The sequence below is a fragment of the Lepidochelys kempii genome, chromosome 4 (assembly GCF_965140265.1).
Source record: "Lepidochelys kempii isolate rLepKem1 chromosome 4, rLepKem1.hap2, whole genome shotgun sequence".
NCBI classification, from domain to species: domain Eukaryota; kingdom Metazoa; phylum Chordata; order Testudines; family Cheloniidae; genus Lepidochelys; species Lepidochelys kempii.
In genome coordinates, this window is record NC_133259.1 from 49,809,800 (window position 1) to 49,833,202 (window position 23,403).

General features: G+C 41.8%; 1 protein-coding gene across 2 annotated transcripts in view; it reads right to left on the bottom strand.

Moving 5' to 3' along the window:
* Window positions 1–23,403, bottom strand: part of SLC7A11 (solute carrier family 7 member 11) — a 75,886-nt gene that overhangs the window by 34,169 nt on the left and 18,314 nt on the right. For both annotated transcript variants that reach the window (XM_073341134.1, XM_073341133.1), the window contains exons 5-6: window positions 16,038–16,137; window positions 10,641–10,685 (exon numbers count right to left, since the gene is read on the bottom strand). In XM_073341134.1, coding sequence (XP_073197235.1) covers window positions 10,641–10,685; window positions 16,038–16,137 — 145 coding nt within the window. The remainder of the gene's footprint in view (window positions 1–10,640; window positions 10,686–16,037; window positions 16,138–23,403) is intronic.

Here is a 23,403-nt window from a genome sequence, read left to right on the forward strand (position 1 = left end):
CACTTTGGCAGTACATGAACAAAGTGACTTGGAGCCAAATGTATCTGTTATGCTTATCTGAAGCAGACTAATGCAAGAAGGATTTTGATCCCAAGGAACAGTAACTGTGTTCCTCCGTGCAAGATATATTAATCTGGGTACAAACTTCCAAAGAGAGGGAAAAAAATAGAGCTGCCTAACTGCAGTTTGAGAATAGCTCTGCTGTATTTTACTAGAAAAGAAAATTGCATCCATTGCATCCACAGCCCTACGACCTGATCCTGCAAAGATTCACACATGTGGCTACATAGACTATGAGTCACCCAACTTACATCACTGAACACAAGTCTAGGATCAGGGTCTTAAAGTGCATAAAGGAGGAGCCATCTCCTTGTGAATAAACTGTATAAATTATTTGAACACAGCTTTTCAAAATCCAGACTTTTCAAACCTAGAAGTAGCAGCTAGTTTATAAATATAATGCTTTGTACTACTATTCATTTTTCATCTGAAGATCTCAAAGCACTTTACAAACATTAATGCATTAAGAGATTGATTCGATGGGCTTCAAATCAGGCTCTAAACCTTTTAAAACCTACATGAAGTAAGATATTATCCCCATTTCACAGCTCTGTAAACTGAGAAACAAAGAGCTTAAAGCCAACATTTTTAAATTGAAAAACTCCATTTTAGGTACCTCATTTTCATAGATGCTGCGCATGAACAACTCACATTGAAGTCAATTGGAATTGTGGGTGCTCCATGTAACCCAGACTTACACAGTGTTTTTATCTCTCTTTCTCTCTTGTGGTTATGCCACAGAGAGAGGTTAATGGACCTGCAACAGCTTTGCAGTAACAGCTGCATTTTCTAGCTCAAGTAGTAGAGACTCATACTTTTAGATTCAGAACTTCTGGGTTTGAACCCTGCTGCCCACAAGCCATCAAGGGTATTGACTTGTTGGTGACAGCGTGATTCAAGTTATTGACTTACATTGACATTTTGGAGCATCACACTGTGCCATGTCAAATATTAAAAGGCCACAAACCACACATGTGTTGTAATTTCACACACACATTTTTGAGACCTCTCTCGTTTCATTCATCTGTGACCATATCATACTCAGACATTTTTGAAAAATTTCCAGGACAGTTTTTCCCCTTTCAGTTTTCATTGATGCTAGGTGTGACATTCAAGTGTTAATTAATACAAATTGGATGCAGACCATATATTAATTAAACATGACACTCAAATTATTTAAACCCAATACAAAAATCAAGATTATACAAAGCATTTTGGTACCCTGCTTTTCCAAAATGACTGATAATATCAAGCCTTGGTAACTTGCTATAAGTCTACTGCTTCTTGGCTCCTTAGAAAAGAAGGAATAAATGAAGTGAAAAGAACACTGGAAAAGTCTAATAGACAAACTGACTAATCTCAGACCCCAAGGTCATAGCAAAGCAATTCATTTCTTGGCTTTTCCACAGCACAAGACATGATTTATCAATCTGAGAGCAGGCTTACAAACACTATACATCTCAATAATACATCCTTTGCACTGTGTAACTTTTTAAACAATGATAGATTGCCTGTGTTGAACCAAAGTTATATTACAAACAGAAACAAAATATTTGCAACAAAATGACCCTTAAAAAAAGAAGTATGCCAAATATAGTTAATCACAATGGCTAATTGTGCCATTTTAGAGCATAGAAGTTTCCTAATATATATGCCTCCAGGGATTTTACCAACTTCACATATTGTTACACATCAGGACACTAAACAAATGTCTTCTTTTCTTCATCATTTGATGCTGCTAATATTGGATAGCATTGCAGTAGATTTGTTTTTTAAAATATAACAATAGTAACAAACAACCACGTATATTTCCAAAGAGAAAGGATGGTTTTGTGGTTAAAACTAGATTGTGACTCAGGAGATCTGGATTTAATTTTCAGCTACACCACTGTCTTCCTATTTGACCTTGAGCAAGTAGTTAATGACTGAGTCAGATTCCCATCTGTAAAATGGGAATAATACTTTCTTCTGTCTTTACTATTCATACTCTAATCTTGCACTGTGACTCGTGCAGGCTCGGCAGTCCACTTACATACATACGTAATGCAGGATTGGGGTTTTAAACTATCAACAATTCTGAACAGGGACCATCTCCCAACCTACTATCTGTTTGTGCAGTACCTGACTGAGTGGGGATCTGATCTTGATTGGGCCCTCAAGGCACAACTCTAATGCAAATACAGACTGATAATTTCTATAGCATTTTTCATCCCAAGGGCTCGTAAACGTTCTTTACAAACTAGGGTTCTGATCCTGAAATCCAATCCTTGCTGAAGGGCGACAATGAAGGGATGGATATCTGTAGTTAAGGTCTTGGCCAAAGACTATGAGGCAGTATAAGTTAGCGCAAAGCACAAAATAAACCTAAAGACCATATATGAGATTAATCTGAAGGTTCAATGTGCCCAATTTCCAGTCCTCTACATTTTACTTTCTGATACTGCTTCCTCTGTCATTTTTAAAGTAACAAGCTTGCTTGCTTTCAGAGTACCGGTTGTTAGCTCATTAACCGGTTTTTCAGTCCTGACAAGGCCTGATCCTTATCATGTATGAAAAAATGAAGAGAACACAGCTGCAGATGGCATGGTTGCATGATGTAATTTTTAATGAAGTTTTACTTTTAGGGTTATTCAAATATTTTTATCTTGAATAAGAATCCTTATTGACCCAGTACATATATGTAGAAGTTAATTTTACACTGCAGAAAAAGAAAAGATTTCACTGCAATTCCAAATATTCTTGGTTAACAAAATTATTTCAAGTTATTAAAAAATGCATAGTTGAGCAGCTGAACACTGTGACCTCAAAGTCTGCATGAAGCGATCATTAACCTCCATGTTACTTCAGGTCCCATTAGTACACTAGGGGCTTTGCTCTTTACACTTGTGCTTACAACAAATAAAGAATGAAACTCCAGGCTTGAGAATAAGGTAATTAACAGAGTTTCACTAGGAAATAAAAAACACACCTGCCCTTAAATCTTTAAATGCACTTTTCAAAGTAAATAAGGGGTATATACCGTGTCTGAAGTGGGACTCAATGCTCCTCCATCCCAAGGCCAATAGTATTTTCAGTTTTAAAAAGTAAAAAAAAGGATTATCACGCATTTTCTTTTGGTTTATTTTCTCTTCCACTGTGTCTTCTGTAGCTTCAAGTATCTTTCCCCCCTCCTATTCAGCACCTGTGTATTCTCTATCACTTCTGTCTATCTGGGTTTTTACATCAACTTGGTATCCGAGTGCCTCAGGCTCAGAGGATTTAACCTATTTAAGGCCCTGATCCTGCAATTTGTTGCCCAAGTGCAGACAGCTGCCCCCTGCACAAATTCCTGCTGACTTTAAGGGGGTTTGTGTGGGTGCAGCGGGCCTAACCGTGCACAACCAATTGCAGACTGTCTCGTACACACACAGTTCCCAGCTGGAGGAGCTGTGGGGTGGCACGTTTTGGAGTTATTTGTTAATTATTACATAGAATTTTCTAATATATTTGATACACCCCAATAATGTTCCTGGTCCTGTACATGACACAGAAGAGAAGACAATCTATGACCTGAAGAGTTTATAATCTAGAAGACAATCAAGCAGCTGTCTGCATCTCCCTGTGCTCTTTAGCATGGACTCTAAAGTATTGGTCCGTTCCACTCACTTCATAATGCAGATATGGAGAGGGATTCATAGGATGAGCCATTGAAAAGGGGACTATGCACCAAATATGGGCATTTGACAGCTTTGTTATAAGGACGGTAGGTGCCCTAACATCTCCCTATTCCTAGTGATGTAATTAGTTAAATTCTCCACAAAACTCTTTAGGCACATTTTGTTGCAGGCTGGCAGAAAGCTGGTTGACACTGTTTGAGAATCAGCTGATCATTCACCCAAGTACCAGCTGCCAGTTATTTTACATGCTCTGCCACACCTAGAAATGCACAACTGTGACTGATTCTGAAGCAAACATTTACCTTGGCACATCACAACACAGAAGGAATCACCGCAAACTTCCTTGCTCCTGAAGTAATTTACATCTACAGCCATTTACAAATATATTACAAATTACACACCTGGAGGAGTCACAAATGTTAACTAGCTCAAGGCACCACCCTTAGTTTTTGTTTAAATCCCATCATGTAATACCACTCCAACACTGACATACTATGTGTGATCTTTAACATAACACTGATGGAAAGGATTCTAAGCAATGTCAGCATCACAGCTCGAAGACTTTATAAATAACAGCATGGCCTGACAAATACCCATCACCAGCTGCTGTTTAGGGGCCTGAGACTCAATGCTCATTGAAGTCAATGGAAACACTCCCGTTATTTCAGGGGCTGTTGAGTCAGCCCCTATTAATATTAGTCAAAGCTATCTTCAAAAGCCCCCCGCTTTTTTTTTGCCACAATAGCTAGGCAATGGTATCTTTCTACTCTATCTCTGGAGAAATTTCAGATGTAGAATTCCTCTCAGTATGCTTAACAGCAAGCAGCATCTTTACAATTCAGCCTTCATGCAGCAAGCGAATTTTAAAAAAACATCCATTGTTTAATTACTTCTGTTTCAGGACTGTTTAATGGAGTCTAAAAAGCCGCATTCAGCATAGCACGTAATAATTTGTTTAGTCCAATTGTGTTTTGATAGTTATTAAATAATGCATTGGAAACCCTTGTCTTTTTCTTATGTACTTCTACATTCATGTGGAGAATGTGCCATCAGATGCACAGTAAACATAGTAAACCTTCCTTTATCTCCCATGCAAAAAGCACCCTGACTAGGAAGAGTGATAAACTGATGCTTCAGCAGCTTTGTAGCATGGAGGAAGCAACCCTACACATGTAAAGCTGAGCCCCTTTTTCTGAAACTATCTTTTAATGGAACACATCAAATCAGCTGGACTATCAGAGTTCTGAAACAATACAGACAATTCTTTGGTCTGCTCCAGCTGTGCAAAGCAGCCACAATACCACCTTAACCAGCTCTCTAAAGATTCTCCATAACTAAGGGGAATCCCGCAATGGATGTTCCCATGAGAAAGGGGGTATACCTGGGGCAGCCTTAAAGCCACCTTCATGCTCCCCTCTTCCCAAGTTGTACTGCGTACACCTCAGCTGCAGATAAGGATCTAGCCCACTATATGTATACTCTGTTGGAGGTAATATTATTTTTATTTGTACTTTTAAAGAAAGAATAGTGTCCCTTATGTTCTAACCAGCAGAGCAGCAATATGCTCAGAAATACATAATACCTGATCTCACACTCATTTAACCCAATCGCAAAAAACTTGTGCTGACCTAAACAGAAGCAGGACAGTTCCAAAATTATCCATAACAAAAATAATTAGTAATATTGCTTAATTATAATATATTCTTCAGTGTGCAAGTAGTAATATTGCTTAATTACAATATATTCTTCAGTGTGCAAGTTCTCAAAAGGAGACCAAAGCCCTGAGGTAAGTGGGAAAGCGGGATACCGGGAGGAAGCACAGGCAGAAATGTCTGTGAGGGGAGGGCTCCTGCCTCATACTGGGAGTGAGGGGCGATCAACAGGTTATCTCAAGTGCTTATATAAAAATGCACAAAGCCTTGGAAACAAGCAGGGAGAACTGGAGGTCCTGGTGATGTCAAGGAACTATGACGTGATCGGAATAACAGAGACTTGGTGGGATAACTCACATGACTGGAGTACTGTCATGGATGGTTATAAACTGTTCAGGAAGGACAGGCAGGGCAGAAAAGGTGGGGGAGTAGCCCTGTATGTAAGGGAGCAGTATGACTGCTCAGAGCTCCGGTACGAAACTGCAGAAAAACCTGAGTGTCTCTGGATTAAGTTTAGAAGTGTGTGCAACAAGAGTGATGTAGTGGTGGGAGTCTGCTATAGACCACCGGACCAGGGGGATGAGGTAGATGAGGCTTTCTTCCGGCAGCTCACGGAAGCTACTGGATCGCATGCCCTGATTCTCATGGGTGACTTTAATTTTCCTGATATCTGCTGGGAGAGCAATACAGCAGCGCATAGACAATCCAGGAAGTTTTTGGAAAGCGTAGGGGACAATTTCCTGGCGCAAGTGCTAGAGGAGCCAACTAGGGGGGGCGCTTTTCTTGACCTGCTGCTCACAAACCGGGTAGAATTAGTGGGGGAAGCAAAAGTGGATGGGAATCTGGGAGGCAGTGACCATGAGTTGGTTGAGTTCAGGATCCTGACGCAGGGAAGAAAGGTAAGCAGCAGGATACGGACCCTGGACTTCAGGAAAGCAGACTTCGATTCCCTCAGGGAACAGATGGCCAGGATCCCCTGGGGGACTAACTTGAAGGGGAAAGGAGTCCAGGAGAGCTGGCTGTATTTCAAGGAATCCCTGTTGAGGTTACAGGGACAAACCATCCCGATGAGTCGAAAGAATAGTAAATATGGCAGGCGACCAGCTTGGCTTAATGGTGAAATCCTAGCGGATCTTAAGCATAAAAAAGAAGCTTACAAGAAGTGGAAGGTTGGACATATGACCAGGGAAGAGAGTAAAAATATTGCTCGGGCATGTAGGAATGTTATCAGGAGGGCCAAATCGCACCTGGAGCTGCAGCTAGCCAGAGATGTCAAGAGTAACAAGAAGGGTTTCTTCAGGTATGTTGGCAACAAGAAGAAAGCCAAGGAAAGTGTGGGCCCCTTACTGAATGAGGGAGGCAACCTAGTGACAGAGGATGTGGAAAAAGCTAATGTACTCAATGCTTTTTTTGCCTCTGTTTTCACTAACAAGGTCAGCTCCCAGACTGCTGCGCTGGGCATCACAAAATGGGGAAGAGATGGCCAGCCCTCTGTGGAGATAGAGGTGGTTAGGGACTATTTAGAAAAGCTGGATGTGCACAAGTCCATGGGGCCGGACGAGTTGCATCCGAGAGTGCTGAAGGAATTGGCGGCTGTGATTGCAGAGCCATTGGCCATTATCTTTGAAAACTCGTGGCGAACCGGGGAAGTCCCGGATGACTGGAAAAAGGCTAATGTAGTGCCAATCTTTAAAAAAGGGAAGAAGGAGGATCCTGGGAACTACAGGCCAGTCAGCCTCACTTCAGTCCCTGGAAAAATCATGGAGCAGGTCCTCAGAGAATCAATCCTGAAGCACTTGCATGAGAGGAAAGTGATCAGGAACAGCCAGCATGGATTCACCAAGGGAAGGTCATGCCTGACTAATCTAATTGCCTTTTATGATGAGATTACTGGTTCTGTGGATGAAGGGAAAGCAGTGGATGTATTGTTTCTTGACTTTAGCAAAGCTTTTGACACGGTCTCCCACAGTATTCTTGTCAGCAAGTTAAGGAAGTATGGGCTGGATGAATGCACTACAAGGTGGGTAGAAAGCTGGCTAGATTGTCGGGCTCAACGGGTAGTGATCAATGGCTCCATATCTAGTTGGCAGCCGGTATCAAGTGGAGTACCCCAAGGGTCGGTCCTGGGGCAGGTTTTGTTCAATATCTTCATAAATGATCTGGAGGATGGTGTGGATTGCACTCTCAGCAAATTTGCGGATGATACTAAACTGGGAGGAGTGGTAGATACGCTGGAGGGGAGGGATAGGATACAGAAAGACCTAGACAAATTGGAGGATTGGGCCAAAAGAAATCTGATGAGGTTCAATAAGGATAAGTGCAGGGTCCTGCACTTAGGACGGAAGAACCCAATGCACAGCTACAGACTAGGGACCGAATGGCTAGGCAGCAGTTCTGCGGAAAAAGGACCTAGGGGTGACAGTGGACGAGAAGCTGGATATGAGTCAGCAGTGTGCCCTTGTTGCCAAGAAGGCCAATGGCATTTTGGGATGTATAAGTAGGGGCATAGCGAGCAGATCAAGGGATGTGATCGTTCCCCTCTATTCGACATTGGTGAGGCCTCATCTGGAGTACTGTGTCCAGTTTCGGGCCCCACACTTCAAGAAGGATGTGGATAAATTGGAGAGAGTCCAGCGAAGGGCAACAAAAATGATTAGGGGACTGGAACACATGAGTTATGAGGAGAGGCTGAGGGAGCTGGGATTGTTTAGCCTGCAGAAGAGAAGAATGAGGGGGGGGTTTGATAGCTGCTTTCAACTACCTGAAAGGGGGTTCCAAAGAGGATGGCTCTAGACTGTTCTCAATGGTAGCAGATGACAGAACGAGGAGTAATGGTCTCAAGTTGCAGTGGGGAAGGTTTAGATTGGATATTAGGAAAAACTTTTTCACTAAGAGGGTGGTGAAACACTGGAATGCGTTACCTAGGGAGGTGGTAGAATCTCCTTCCTTAGAGGTTTTTAAGGTCAGGCTTGACAAAGCCCTGGCTGGGATGATTTAACTGGGAATTGGTCCTGCTTTGAGCAGGGGGTTGGACTAGATGACCTTCAGGGGTCCCTTCCAACCCTGATATTCTATGATTCTATGATTCAAAGAGATTTAACTGTGTGGAAAGTCTGGTGGGGATTTTGTGTGCGTGCACATGTGCATTTTTAAAAGAACACCTCATCTATATTGATAATAGCCATATAACTTACAGAGCCAGGAGAGGAATAGTGTCGAATACAAACCCTTGACCACCTCACCTGCACTCTGCCCACTAATGCATCTCCCCAGGACTTACAGTAGCATTCCAGACACTTGAACATAAGCAATAAGACTAATAAAAAAAACTGCTAGAAAAAGGTTCTTTTCCCCCACCAAACGAAATGTAGACTTCTCTCATTCTTTCTCACAAGATTATACTGTTCTGATGAATATGTGTGTGTGTTGTATGTGTATACACACATACACACACATGCACATATGTCAAGGTTCTTTCCCCACGCTGAACTCTAAGGTACAGATGTGGGGACCTGCATGAAAGACCCCCTAATCTTATTCTTACCAGCTTAGGTTAAAAACTTCCCCAAGGTACAAACTTTGCCTTGGCCTTGAACAGTATGCTGCCACCACCAAGCGTTTTTAAACAAAGAACAGGGAAAGAAACCATTTGGAGACATCTTCCCCCAAAATATCCCCCCCCCCCCAAGCCGTACATCCCCTTTCCTGGGGAAGACTTGATAATAATCCTCACCAATTGGTACAGGTGAACACAGACCCAAACCCTTGGAGCTTAAGAACAATGAAAAATCAATCAGGTTCTTAAAAGATGAATTTTAATGAAAGAAAAGGTAAAAGAATCGCCTCTGTAAAATCAAGATGATAAATACTTTACAGAGTAATCAGATTCAAAACACAGAGAATCCCTCTAGGCAAAACCGTAAGTTACAAAAAGACACAAAAACAGGAATATACATTCCCTCCAGCACAGCTTATTTTACAAGTCATTAAACAAAAGAAAATCTAATGCATTTTCTAGCTAGATTACTTACTAAGTTTCCAGGAGTTGTAAGGCTTGCATTCCTGATCTGTTCCTGGCAAAAGCATCACACAGACAGACAAAACCCTTTGCCCCCCGCTCCAGATTTGAAAGCATCTTGTCCTCTCATTGGTTATTTTGGGTCAGGTGCCAGTGAGGTTACCTTAGCTTCTTAACCCTTTACAGGTGAAAGGGTTTTGCCTCTGACCAGGAGGGATTTTATAGCACTGTATACTGAAAGGTGCTTACCCTTCCCTTTATATTTATGACAGCATACAGCCCACAAGTGTCCATTTTACCATCTTTACATAGCTTTTCCCAGGTTTTCACAGCTCAGAAGCCAAATGACTTATTTTCAGAATCTAGCCATTTTTTCTTTAAGGAGCATATTCATTTGTAATTATTAGGGGCAGACAACCAATAAGAGTCAAAAGGAAATCCATACAGTTTTTTTACAGGTGACCAGAGCGACAAGCTCATATTGGTTGTGAAAGACTGACACACGCTCACGTTGCTTGTTGTGTTACTCCGTGGATAACATTTACAGAGATAACCCTATGAGTGTCAGATCCTGGGTCTACAAACTCAGGCTTGTGGGGCTCAGACTACAGTGCTAAAAACAGCTGTGTAGAAATTGCAGTTCAAGCTGGAGACTGAAGTCCACCTCCCTCCCTAGTCTTCAGAGCCCGAGCTTCAACCCAAGCCCAAATGTCTACACAGCTATTTGTAGCGTCATAACATGAGTCCCACAAGTCCAAATCTGTAGACATGAGCTTTGAGACTCACGGCAGTGGGTTGCTACTTGCTCTGTAGATATACCCTGTGTGACTAAATCAAGTTATTCTTTTGCTGAACTGTAGAATTAGCTGTTTAGATCACTATTTAAACAACAGAAAAATTGTCACATAATATAACATTCAGAAACATTCTTGGGCCTGATTCTCCCTAGGAGGACACAAATAACTTCCACTGAATGAAACCATTGGTAGTTATTCGTATCCTGAAGGTGAGATTCAGAACTCTGGAGATCTACTTACTCTTCTGCTTTCTCTGCATATGAAAGCAGAATGCACATTGAGGTCACCAAGGGCCAGAAAGAGCAAATCTTCAAGCAACAGCAATTCAAATAGATACCAGATCCGCTGGAAAAAACAACTTGACCAGCATGCAGTTTCCAGGGATCATTGCTTTTTCTACAGCATTTTAATGTTATGATCATTTTTAAAAGGAAAGGGGGGGAAATAAGGTACCTACTTCTCAGGATTTTCCACTTCTTCAGTAACAAAATTGAGGTAAAACCTAGAAAATGAGAGAAAAATTTTACAAAACTTTAGTGCATTTTCATCCTAGATTAATTTTCCAACAGTCATGTAGATGTTCTTAATTCATTAAACAGACCTGCCCATTATCACATTTTCTTTAGAGACCTACCTTTGCAATTATACCGAGGAAGTAAATCACACCTATTTATCCTTCTGCCTTCCTTCCATTTTGGAGGAAAAGTTGGCTTGCTAGTTATCAAGGAGAATACGACACCAGACAAAATCCTACACAATGCCAATGTGGACTGACATTGCACTTAGGGTTTTTTCCCAAGCTCACATACTGAAAAAAGTGTGGCCAAAAATCCCCCTTAAGCCACATAAATCTCAGTCTTAGGCCCTAGCCTTAAGCTTGCATTTGAGAGAATGTCTTATAAATGTTATATCAGTGACCTTGACCAGGCCTTTGGAGCAACCAGAATAGAAGCAATTTCAAAAGAATCCATCTCAGACTTTAACTACAACTTTCCAGTATTGGCTAATGTCATGTATATAGCCAGTAACCAAGGTCATTAATCCTGCGAGCTATGACACTGACCACTGCATGATCAATGAGGCCTTTGCACTCCAGTGTAAGAGCTAGACAAAGCTGTGTATCTGCATACATAAGGCTATGCAGAGGCCATAGTCCTACACACTGAGCACTAGTAAGTCTCAAACTTCTTGAGTAATTGTTCCCTAACTTGCAAATGCACAGAGTAAAAAAAGGGAGGGGGGAGTAACGTAAGGATGTTGGTTTATACCTAGTAAAGCAGTTAGCTACGTGATCATCTCTTAACTCTCATTCCAGCTGCTAGACAAAAATAATTTGGTGGCCATGCAGCAGCTCTCTCAGTAATGCAAGATCGTGTTTCCCTACATTCTTTGTTCTGCTTCTCACCCACCACTGATATACACAATACTCTGCTCCTGCACTATGCAGGATAAAATTCCAGACATAGCCAATAAAACATCCCTGCTCTTCATTTTACTACTGCCTCTTAGGGCGCATATTAAATTCAGCCAGTAACCTGGGTCACAACCATAGGCGCCAACTTTTCCTGGTGCCGGTGGGTACTCGTGCCTTCCCGCCCCCAGCCCCAACTCCACTCCTGCCCCACCCCCATTCCAACCCCTTCCCCAGAGTCCCCGCCCCAACTTCACCCCTCCCTGCCCCATTGGACTCCTTCCCCAAATCCCCGTCCTGCCCCTGCCTCTCCCCCACCTTCTCCCCGCTCCTCCTCCCCTCCCTCCCACAGCTTGTTACATCCTGAAACAGCTGCAAGCACTGGGAGGAGAAGCGGGGAAGTCGTGCTCATGGGGGGAGGTGGAGGTGAGCTTGGGTGGGGCAGGGAGCTGCTGGTGGGTGCAGAGCACACACCAATTTTTCCCCATGGTGCTCCAGCCATGGAGCACCTACGGAGTCAGCACCTATGGTCACAACACCAAATTTTGCCCTGCTTCTTCACAGTTATTTTATTGGATTAAATTAGCCACATGTGACTAACCCAGCAAGGCTAGTGTGTGACATACCTCTTAGTGCTCTGGTCTGTTCTGCTCTAAAGCTATCAGTTTGAGCTAGTGACAAAGAGAGAGAGGTAGCTTGGAAGAAGCACTGGCAAAAGTTAGATCTGATTCTGTTTACTAATTTTGTAAAGGGCAAATAAGGACCTAGGATTAAAAGTCGGTAGCTGGGAAAGGCAAGGCAAAAAGTGATTACTTTTATTTTAAATGTACGTTTTGAGGAGCTCAGTGTTTTGGTTGGGAAAGGGAGGTACCTAGGTCTAAGAGGTATAAAGATAATATTTTTAAAACCTATTTTACAGCCTCAAGGGTGAGTAATGTCCAAACAAGGGGTTTTCAAAAGTAGCAATAAAACAAAAATTATCATTAAGGGGAGTATTTTAAGCCAGAGTCCATTTCACAGGTAAATGAGAGAAAGAAATAAAGGGGGGGGAAGGGAAGAGAGATTTCATATAATCAGGAAGATTTCTTTCAGCTTTCAAAATGCCAGCTCTATTTTCTGAACCTCTTGATTCTCTAGGGTGCCCCCCACACAATTGAATGTGTTTTGTTCAGTAATTCACTGGGCATGTTTGTAATGCCCTTCTACAAAAGGGGAGTTACAGGCTGGCAGAGAATTCAAATATCTGACTCTACCCATTGCCACCCCTCCCACCTCCAAAAAAAAACAAACCCTTCTCATTCAAGCCTCATCCTCTGTATAAGGCAAAGTGTTTTGGTGCCTGTGAGCAGTGTGTAAATGGGGAAAAAAGGCTTCCAAACAGTTCTCAAAATAAACCCTGTCTGTGCATCGCAGTACTTTTTAAACTCCAGCTGCACAGTATATAGATATTGCACACTGTGGAACACCTATAGAGCATAAATAAATTATAAGGAAGAAGCTAAAAACACCAACCTGTTTCCAGCCTACAATAGTGTCATTAGTGACACGGAGAGAGAGAGAACTTGGAGGAAAGTTCTGAGTAAGATACTTTGAGCCAGATTCTGATACCATAGTTCACACCGACTAGTACTTTACTCCCACTAAAATGACGTAAGGTGCTAGTCCACAAGTGCAAAATGGTCTTATATCACTACTTTGTGACCTAGCTAAAGTTATTAATATACCCTTCTAAGCACTCAGTTTTTACTTGTCTTTTGGGCTACATTTTCTTAAAATTAGAGACCGAGGTCCAGAGGAAACACAATTCCTCTTGCAAATTGTTTAACTGCCCATATAAAACAGTATTTGTGCATGCAATTACCCATATATTTAACAAAGGGAATGTTTTTTCCTGCTTTGCTTTTAATTAAAATGGATTATGAGAATTAAAGTATAGTCCTCCTTGTTCACTTCAGCTCCATCCTGAGGCCAAAAATGTAAATCAATAATTATTTTGAGCCAGATTCGTCCATGCTTACTCACCTTACTCTGCAAAAATACTCTCTTTCCTTGATGGGGCTACCCACAGAGTAACTACTGAACATAAGTAAAACCAACAGAATCTGTCTCTTAATACATCACGTAATTCAAACTAAGATATACATGAGGTGGTTGAATTCAGGATCCCAACAAAAGGAAGAAAGGAGAGCAGCAGAGAGTCCAGGACCCTGGACTTCAGAAAAGCAGACTTTGACTCCGTCAGGGAACTGATGGGCATGATCCCCTGAGAGGCTAATGTGAGGAGGAAAGGAGTCCAGGAGAGCTGGCTGTATTTTAAAGAAGCCTTATTGAGAGCACAGGTACAAACCATCCTAATGTGCAGAAAGAATAGCTAATATGGCAGGCGACCAATTTGGCTTAACAGAGGAATCTTCAGTGAGCTTAAACACAAAAAGGAAACTTACGAGAAGTGGAAACTTGGACAGATGACTAGGGAGGAGTATAAAAATGTTGCTCAAGCATGCAGGGGTGTAATCAGGAAGGACAAAGCACAATTGGAGTTGCAGCTAGCAAGGGATGTGAAGGGTAACAAGAAAGGTTTCCACGGGTATGTTACCAACAAGAAGAAAATCAAGGAAAGTGTGGGACCCTTACTAAATGGGGGAGGCAACCTACTGAAAGATGATGCAGAAAAAGCTGAAGTACTCAATGCTTTTATTTGCCTCAGTCTTCACAGACAAGGTCAGCTCCCAGATTGCTGCACTGGGCAGCACAGTGTGGGGAGGAGCTGAGCAGCCTCAGTGGTGAAAGAACAGGTTAAGGACTATTTAGAAAAGCTGGACATGCACAAGTCCATGGGACCAGATGCAATGCATCCTAGAGTGCTGAGGGAGTTGACTGATGTGATTGCAGAGCCATTGGCCTTTATCTTTGAAATGGCGATCAAGGGAGGTCCCAGACAATTGTAAAAAGGCAAATATAGTGGCCATCTTTAAAAAAGGGAAGAAGGAGAATCCAGGGAACTACAAACTGTTAAGCCTCACCTCAGTCCCCGGAAAAATCATGGAGCAGGTCCTCAAGGAATCCATTTTGAAGCACTTGGAGGAGAGGAAGGTGATCAGGAACAGTCAACATGGATTCACCAAGGACAAGTCATGCCTGACCAACCTGACTGCCTTCTATGATGAGTTAACTAGCTCTGTGGGATGGGGAAAGTGGTGGATGTGACTTTAGTAAAGCTTTTGATACGGTCTCCCACAGTATTCTTGCCAGCAAGATAAAGATGTATGGATTGGATGAATGGATTATAAGGTGGATAGAAAGCTGGCTAGATTGTCGGGGTCAACAGGTAGTGATCAATGGCTCCAGGTCTAGTTCGCAGCCAGTATCCAGTGGAGTGCCCCAGGAGTCGGTCCTGGGACCGGTTTTGTTCAACATCTTCATTAATGATCTGGATGTTGGGATGGATTGCACGCTCAGCAAGTTTGCGGATGACACTAAGCTGGAGGGAAGAGGTAGATACACTGGAGGGTAGGAATAGGGTCCAGAGTGACCTAGACAAATTGAAGGATTGGGCCAAAAATAATCTGATGAGGTTCAACAAGGACAAGTGCAGAGTCCTGCACTTAGCATGGAAGAATCCCATGCACTGCTACAAGCTGGGGACTAACTGGGTAAGCGGCAGTTCTGCAGAAAAGGGCCTGGGGATTACAGTGGATGAGAAGTTGGATGAGTGGACAGTGTGCCCTTGTTGCCAAGAAGGCTAATGGCATATTGGGCTGCATTCGTAGGAGTATTGCCAGCAGACCAAGGGAAGTGATTATTCCCCTCTATTCGGCACTGGTGAGGCCACATCTAGAGTATCGCGTCCAGTATTGGGCCCCCCATTTCAGAAAGGTTGTGAACAAATTGGAGAGAGTCCAGCAGAGGACTATGAAAATTATTAGGGGCAGGGGCACGTTACTTATGAAGAATGGCTGAGGGAACTGGGCTAATTTAGTCTGCAGAAGAGAAGAGCGATGGGGATTTGATAGCAGCCTTCAACTACCTGAAGGGGGGTTCCAAAGAGGATGGAGCTAGGCTGTTCTCAGTGTTGGCTGATGACAGAACAAGAAGCAAAGGTTTCAAGTTGCCATGGGGGAGGTCTAGGTTGGATATTAGGGAAAACTATTTCACCAGAAGGGTGGTGAAGCACTGGAATGGGTTACCTAGGGAGGTGGTGGTATCTCCATATTTAGAGATTTTTAAGGCCTTGCTTGACAAAGCCCTGGCTGAGATGTTTTAATTGGGGTTGGTCTTGCTTTGAGCAGGGGGTTGGACTAGATGACCTCCTGAGGTCTCTTCCAACCCTAATCTTCTATGATTCCATGATACAGGACATGTCAGTCATTTTTTACACTTAGATACATGGCTTTGTTACAGCATACAATCTAGAATACAAGTGGACATCTTTGGACTACTTACCAGCCTGAATAGGCATACATTCCTGAATAAAAAGCAAGAGGTAATCCCATAACACTGGCATCATTCCCTGCAAATGCATCTTTAAAGTGCTGTGTTTCTCCTGCAATAGAAATGATACTTAAATATAACCTCTGAAATATTCACTAGACAATAAAAAAAATTACCCATGACTACTGCATTGTGACCATCTACTCTCCCTTTCCCTCTTCAAAAAAAAAAAATCACATCATGGAGAAGTTACTCACCCAGATAGTTCAACTGACTTCAGATTCTGCTGTTGACATCAATGGGACTATCTGGAAGGAGGCACGCCTTGGGGCCCTATTTTACCCCGGGGTGTCTGCTACTTCCCACCACCCAACACAGATGTAATGAGGTTAAGTGGTGTCCGTATAAAATAAGTAAGAACTACTAATTATTCTTTAAGAAAGGCTTTGAATGATTTTTGACTATAACAACAGCATAAGCAAAACAAGAAAAGGAAAACCAAAGACCAGCACTGAATAAGGATTAATACAAAAGGCAGATTATATTGAAGACAAGCGCAAGTACATGTAATATTGTGGACAATTTGCGAGTTCCTGAACAGTAACTTTCCATATGCTGGTCCTGGCAGGTTATAATAAAAGCCCTGAAGAGAAGCATAAGTAAAGCTCTTATTCACCATGTCAGGGTTCCTTCCCCACTCTGAACGCTGGGGTACAGATATGGGGACCTGCATGAAAACCTCCTAAGCTTACTTTTACCAGCTTAGGTTAAAACTTCCCTAAGGTACAAACTATTTTACCTTTTGCCCTTGGACTTATTGCTGCCACCACCCAGCATCTAAGGGATATAATTGGGAAAGAGCCTGTTTGGAAATGTCTTTCCCCCCAAAATCCTCCCAAATCTTATACCCCCCTTCCTGGGGAAGGTTTGATAAAAATCCTCACCAATTTGCATAGGTGAACACAGACCCAAACCCTTGGATCTTAAGAACTATGAAAAAGCATTCAGATTCTTAAAAGAAGAATTTTAATAGAAGAAAAAGTAAAAAGAATCACCTCTGTAAAATCAGGATGGTAAATACCTTACAGGGTAATCAGATTCAAAACAGAGAATCCCTCTAGGCAAAACCTTAAGTTACAAAAAGACACAAAAACAGGAATCTACATTCCATTCAGCACAGCTTCTTTTCTCAGCCATTTAAAGTAATCAGAATCTAACGCATATCTAGCTAGATTACTTACTAATCTAAGACTCCATTCCTGTTCTGTCCCCGGCAAAAGCATCACACAGACAGAGAGAGAGGCTTTGTTTTTCCCTCCCCCCAGCTTTTGAAAGCATCTTGTCTCCTCATTGGTCATTTTGGTCAGGTGCCAGTGAGGTTGTCCTAGCTTCTTAACCCTTTACAGGTGAAAGGGTTTTTCCTCTGGCCAGGAGGGATTTTAAAGGTGTTTACCCTTCCCTTTATATTTATGACACACCAGTTTTATATTCCTGGTGACAAAATATTTTAAAGGCAACAGAACTATACGTATAAGGAGCTAATGAACGACAGCACTACAGCATCTGCTTGGGTTACTTAAAAGACAAGCACAAATGCATCCAAAGCTATTATGCATTAGCCACCTACTATTGATTTTATACTACAGTATTGATACGACTGTGATCAATTTGGCTTGAGAGACCAGACTTCTATTACTCCGTAGACTTACCCTGCATTCGTCCAAAAATATGTTACCCTTCAGTCGGCCGTTTTCTGCACTGGCCGGGTACAGACAGTTGAGAAGTGCACGTCCCTTCGGTTCAGGGGGTGTGGGTCAGGTTTTCCTTATGACCGAAAATACACATACACACACAGTCCCGTGCCTTCATCCTTTTTATCTGGTCTAACGGCCGTGTTTTAGAACAGACCAACCAATTAGGGTGGGCCACATTGTTTATGTGGTTGCCCTAGTTGTATAGTTGATGTGTAATTAATTTTTATGTCCAATTGTTAGTTATTTGTATAATTTAGGCCTATTTATTTTCTGTAGCCAATTAGATTTTGAATGTGGGTAATTTGGGGTTGATAAGTACACAGGAGTCAGCATAAATTGCTATCTGGTTGCAGTTCCCCCCCTCCCTCCTCCCCCGAGCTGACACTTGCGGGAAAGAGAAGGTTCAAATTCTGGATTTGAAATGTCTGGCTCAGGCCAAATTCTGCCACTGGCTGCAGGAGGCTTTCAGAGGCTTCAATGGGAGGTCCACACAGTCATGTAACATCAGAATTTGATCTTCTGTGTTTATTCTATTTTCTTTCTTGGGCTTGATTCTGAGTGCACTCACAGTGCCTTAACTGCACTCACTTCAGTGGAGCTATTCCTGATTTACACTAACACAAATGAGAACAGAATTAGGCTCTTAATTTTTCCTAATTATTCTCTGTAATTATATGTTAAAATTTAAATCACAAAGAACACTGCCAGCATTTCACTTATAAACAGCATTTTTTGGAAAACTGAATTGATAGCTAAAATCTGTCCAGCATTTAAGCTATTAGCATCCAGTAGATTTCTACCACATAATATTCATAACCATGAGTCACATTATACTAAGCAAGAATTATACAGCTATCTATCCAAACACTTGCGGGTAAACATATTGAAAATAGTACCCAGGAGGTGACTACAGACATATCGTAATAGGCTGTGTGCTCATATTTTTCCACAGATTGTTCTAAAGATTTTCCCTACTCAATTTCCTGTACAGATTGTTTTGAATGTACTTCTGCTCATTTTAAAAAGATAATAGGGAAGGGGAGAAATTGACAAAACAAGTTCTTCCCTGTAGGCACATGTACATTCATATCTCAGGAATGCAGGGTTTTGCTACTCCCCACTTCACAAACATTCACATTTGGTAGATGCGGTGAAGAGTTTGCACACAGAAAGAAAGGTTTGCTTATAGATCAATCGATTCTATCGGGACAGGAATATTGTAACCGAATCTGCTGGGGGAGACTGGCACTGCAAATGTGTGCTGTAACTAATAGCAAGCTTTATGTGTGTATCTGTGCAATTCCCCTCAAGGAGAATTCATTCTTCTTCATTCACTCTCATTCTCTGCTATAATGTTACCAGGTTCAGTGTAGCTCTAGCCCATTGTTATGTGCTACATTTTCTAGGAAGTTGTAAGCCTACGCAGTATTCTGTTCAGTTTCCTAATTATCAAAGGGACAAATCCTGAACTCCTTACTCAGTTTTCACTCTGTCTTTATTCATTTCAAACTCCTCACTTGTCATGTTCCTGTCGCAGATATGGACTGGCTACAGCACTTGCTTATACACACTAGATGTGTTTATACTTTAATACTCTGTCAGGTATGGCTGAGGATAGCTTTAAATAACGTATTTTCTCACACAGCGCCACCTAGTGGCTGAATGGTATAATACAGTACATGGTATAATAATTTAATAATTAGCATTCCATTACATCACTGAAGCTGATGTGAGTTTTGCCTGAGTAATGACTGAAAAAAATTGACAGCAAGATTCTGCCAGCCTCACTCACAATGAGAAGTACCTTATTCTGTGGATAGCCTAACTAACAGCATAGGGAGGGAGAAGGTCGTGGGGCTGTGAGAGGATAGCGTGGACAGGAGTGATTCAGGGGGACACAGTTTAGCATAGCTGGTTTGATACACAAGACAAAAGCACCATGGGAAGCCAATGATGGGGGTGGGTCACATGGGGAAATCAATGGTTCTACTCAACATAAGTAAGGGTAATTGGATCTAGCCCTGAGCGAGGAGCTCAGGATTTGGTCCGCTACAAGGATATTAAGAGATGAGTATTTTTTAATGTGAAAGTGAGAGGAAGGAGGAGGAGCAGCTGTGAAGGAGAAAACAAAACACATGAGATCAGGAATCTGTCTAGTGATTAGACAGAGACCTAGAGTGGGAAACTTTTGTTTAAGAGACAGTCACTGGCTAAAGAGAATTTTAAAAAAGTGAGCCATCTATGGCCCTGAGAAAATCTGAATCCACTGCTCTGTGAGCGTGTGTGTTTGTGGTGGGGGGGAACAGTGTTGTTGAGCTCTTATAGAATGACTGTTTTACGAATGATCCACCAGTTGTGATGAATTGTTCAGATTACATTTGGGCAGGCAATGATTAGAGCACCTTTCCTAGCCCTTTCACTTGCTCGGGTGAGCACTGCTGTCCTGTAAAAGAGCTTCTCATTGACCTGGGGCATTGCTGAACATTTTTGCTGCCCAGGATTCAGGATCAAGTTCTTTATAGAATGACTACTGTGTTGATGACCCTCAACATGTTAAATCTGCTTTGGTGCACCAAGTGGAGGAAACCTCTAGGTCCAACCTCTAAAAAGGCACTGCATCATTGTATTGTGAAATACATAAGTCCTGATAAAGCACAAAAGAGGTCAATGACTATCCCCTGCATCTTATGTAGTTCCCAGTCATCGTGACCTTTTGTGTCACTGTTCTCCAACTTCAGCAGCCCAAAGAGTGTGATTGCCCATATGCAACAGACTTCTCACCTAAAAAACCTCACAAATCATTAAGAAAAAAAGTCTCCAACGATGGGTGAGTGGTGAAGTGTCAGGTGTAGCTGAACACTTGGAGTCACAATCACAAACTTTTACACAGGTGACCTGGGACTTTGGTTGCTCAGCCTTGAATCCTGGGGAGCAAGGATGTTCAGTAACATCTCTCTTGTTTTTCCTACAAAACAAGAGCTCTCTCTGTGGTCACATGGAACATACAGACCCTAATGGACAAAGATAGCCCATCAAGATTTGAAAGACGTACAGCATTACTTGCAAGAAAACCTGCTAGAAATAGCAACAACATAGCTGCCCTCAGCAAAACCAAACCTGAAGATGAAGGCTCCATAATGAACTAGAAGGTGGCTACAGCTTTTTTTGAAAAGGGAAACCAGCAGAAGATGACAATTGATGGTGCTGGTTTTGCCATTAAATATAGCCTCCTGAAATCACTGAGATACTTACCTGTGGGCAAAAAAACCCACCTAATTACTCTACAATTTTCTGTTGGAAATTCATGATATTGTGACTCTTATCAGTGCTTGTGCTCCAGCCATGAATAATTAAAAGAACAGTTCTATTCTGATTTGGATGACATAACCAAATTTATATCCAGTGAAGACAAACTCATACATCTGGTAGACCTTAATGCCAGAGTTGGAAAAGAGAAAAATTAACAAGTGTGGTCTCCTCAGCAAGTGTACTGAACATGAGTTTGTTATTATGGACACAATCTTCAGGCAAGCTGACAAATATGAAACTTTGTTGATGCATCCAAGATCCAAGCACCTGACTGACTATGTCATTACATGGCAGAGTCATCAGGGATATCAAGATCACCACAGCAATGTGAGGAGCAAACTGTTGGACTGACCACAGTATGATCAGAACCATTTTCAATTTACACATTATTGCCCCTCATTGAAACAATACGGAATAGATCAAACCACAACTGAATATAGCAAAGTTGAGACATCCATTTCATCAAGAAAAACTAAGGGAAAACTCAAAGGAAAAAATTGATAGCATTATATCATCAGCTCTCATTTTGCTCCATCAGCTTGTCGAAATAGTGTCAGAGAAGCTTCCATCAGAGACCAAATGAGGATTTAGGTTGGGTCAGTGCACCATAGACATGATTTTTGTTGTGAGATAGATTCAGGAAAAATGCATTCAACAAAACATGGAACTGTATGTTGTCTTCATAGATCTAAAAATAGTGCTTGACAGTGTGAACAGAAATGGCCTCTGGAAAGTTCTAGAAAAGTTTGGCTGCCCAATTCATTAACACCATATGTCAATTCCATGAAGACATGTCTGATCAAGAACTCTCAGATGGTGACCTCTCTAAATCATTCCCCATATCTAACAGGGTGAAACACAGCTGCATACTGGCACCAGTACTCTGTGGTCTCTTCTTTGTAGCCATTCTGAATTATGCAAATGATAGCTGTCAAAAAGGCATATACATAAGGTACATAACTGATGGAGAACTCTTCAATCTCTGAAAACTTGCTGCAAAGACAAAAGCCCTTGAGGAACTCATTTGTGAAGCTCTCTTTTGCAGATGTTTGTGCTCTACTTAGTCACAGTGAAAGTGACCTCCAGCTCATCCTTGAGAGGTTCTCAGAAGCAACTAAACAGTTTGGACACATCATCAGCCTGGAAAAAAATGAAGTCCTCTTCCAAACAGCCCCATCAACCACTAAGCCAAACATCAGCATCACTGGTACAAAACTAAAGAATGGCAGTAACTTTACATATCTTGGCAGTAGTATCTCAGACGATCATTCCCTGGGTCAAGAAATATCAAACAGAATACAAAGGCAAGCCAGTCTTTTGGAAGACTTTCCCATAGTGTACTCAACCAGCCTACCTTCAAACTGTTGCCAGAACTGATATACAATTCTGCAGTGATAGCACCCTTTTATATGGATGTGAAACATGGACAGTTTACTACAGACACATCAAGCAACTTGGAAGCTTTTACATGCATTGTCTTTGTTCTATTCTGTAGTTCTGCTGGCAAGACAAAGTGTCAAATATCAACATCCTTGAGAGAGACGAAACAAATAGCATCAAAGTAATGATTATGAAAGCTCAGCTAGGATGGGCGGGTCACATTATCAGAATGGGTGGTAACAGATTCCCCCAAAAGAGTTCTTTATGGTGAGCTGGAACTAGGAAAGTATAGGAAAGGCAGTCAACATAAATGCTTCAAAGATGACCTTAAGCAGAATATGAACTCATAGGTAGGTAAATATGGATGACTTCGAAGACACAGCCAACGACACACCTGAATGGAGAGTAACTATCAAAAAATATTGTAAACATTCTGAGAAAGACAGATGTGAAAAGCAGATTGAAAAAAGGGCCAAGCATCATGCCAAGTTTTTCAGCAGTATTCCTAGATCTGCTCAATACCTTGCTCCTCACAAATTAGACTATACAGCCACAAGAGAATACATGAGATGCCATGACAGATATGATGGACAGACATACTGTGGTTTTGACTCAGGTTTGAGGCTATGCAGAATATTGTAAAAGTATCCTCCTGAACTGATAGCATATGAAATTCTTGCCAGATAGGATCTACCAATGAGCTTATTAAAATCAACAGCTCTTCTGTCTCCCCTACTCTGAATGACTTTTATGAGCTTTGTTACTGTAACATGTAAACAATGACAATATGGAGAGGCTTGTGAACTCTTCAGATTTCCTTCACTGGGTTTGTATTAGCCCTGCTGTCTTGGTTTTATATTTATTCTTTCACTTGGTATCAGTAACGTGCATGTAGATGAGCATCAAATACAATCACATATGGGCAAGTCTGCTAG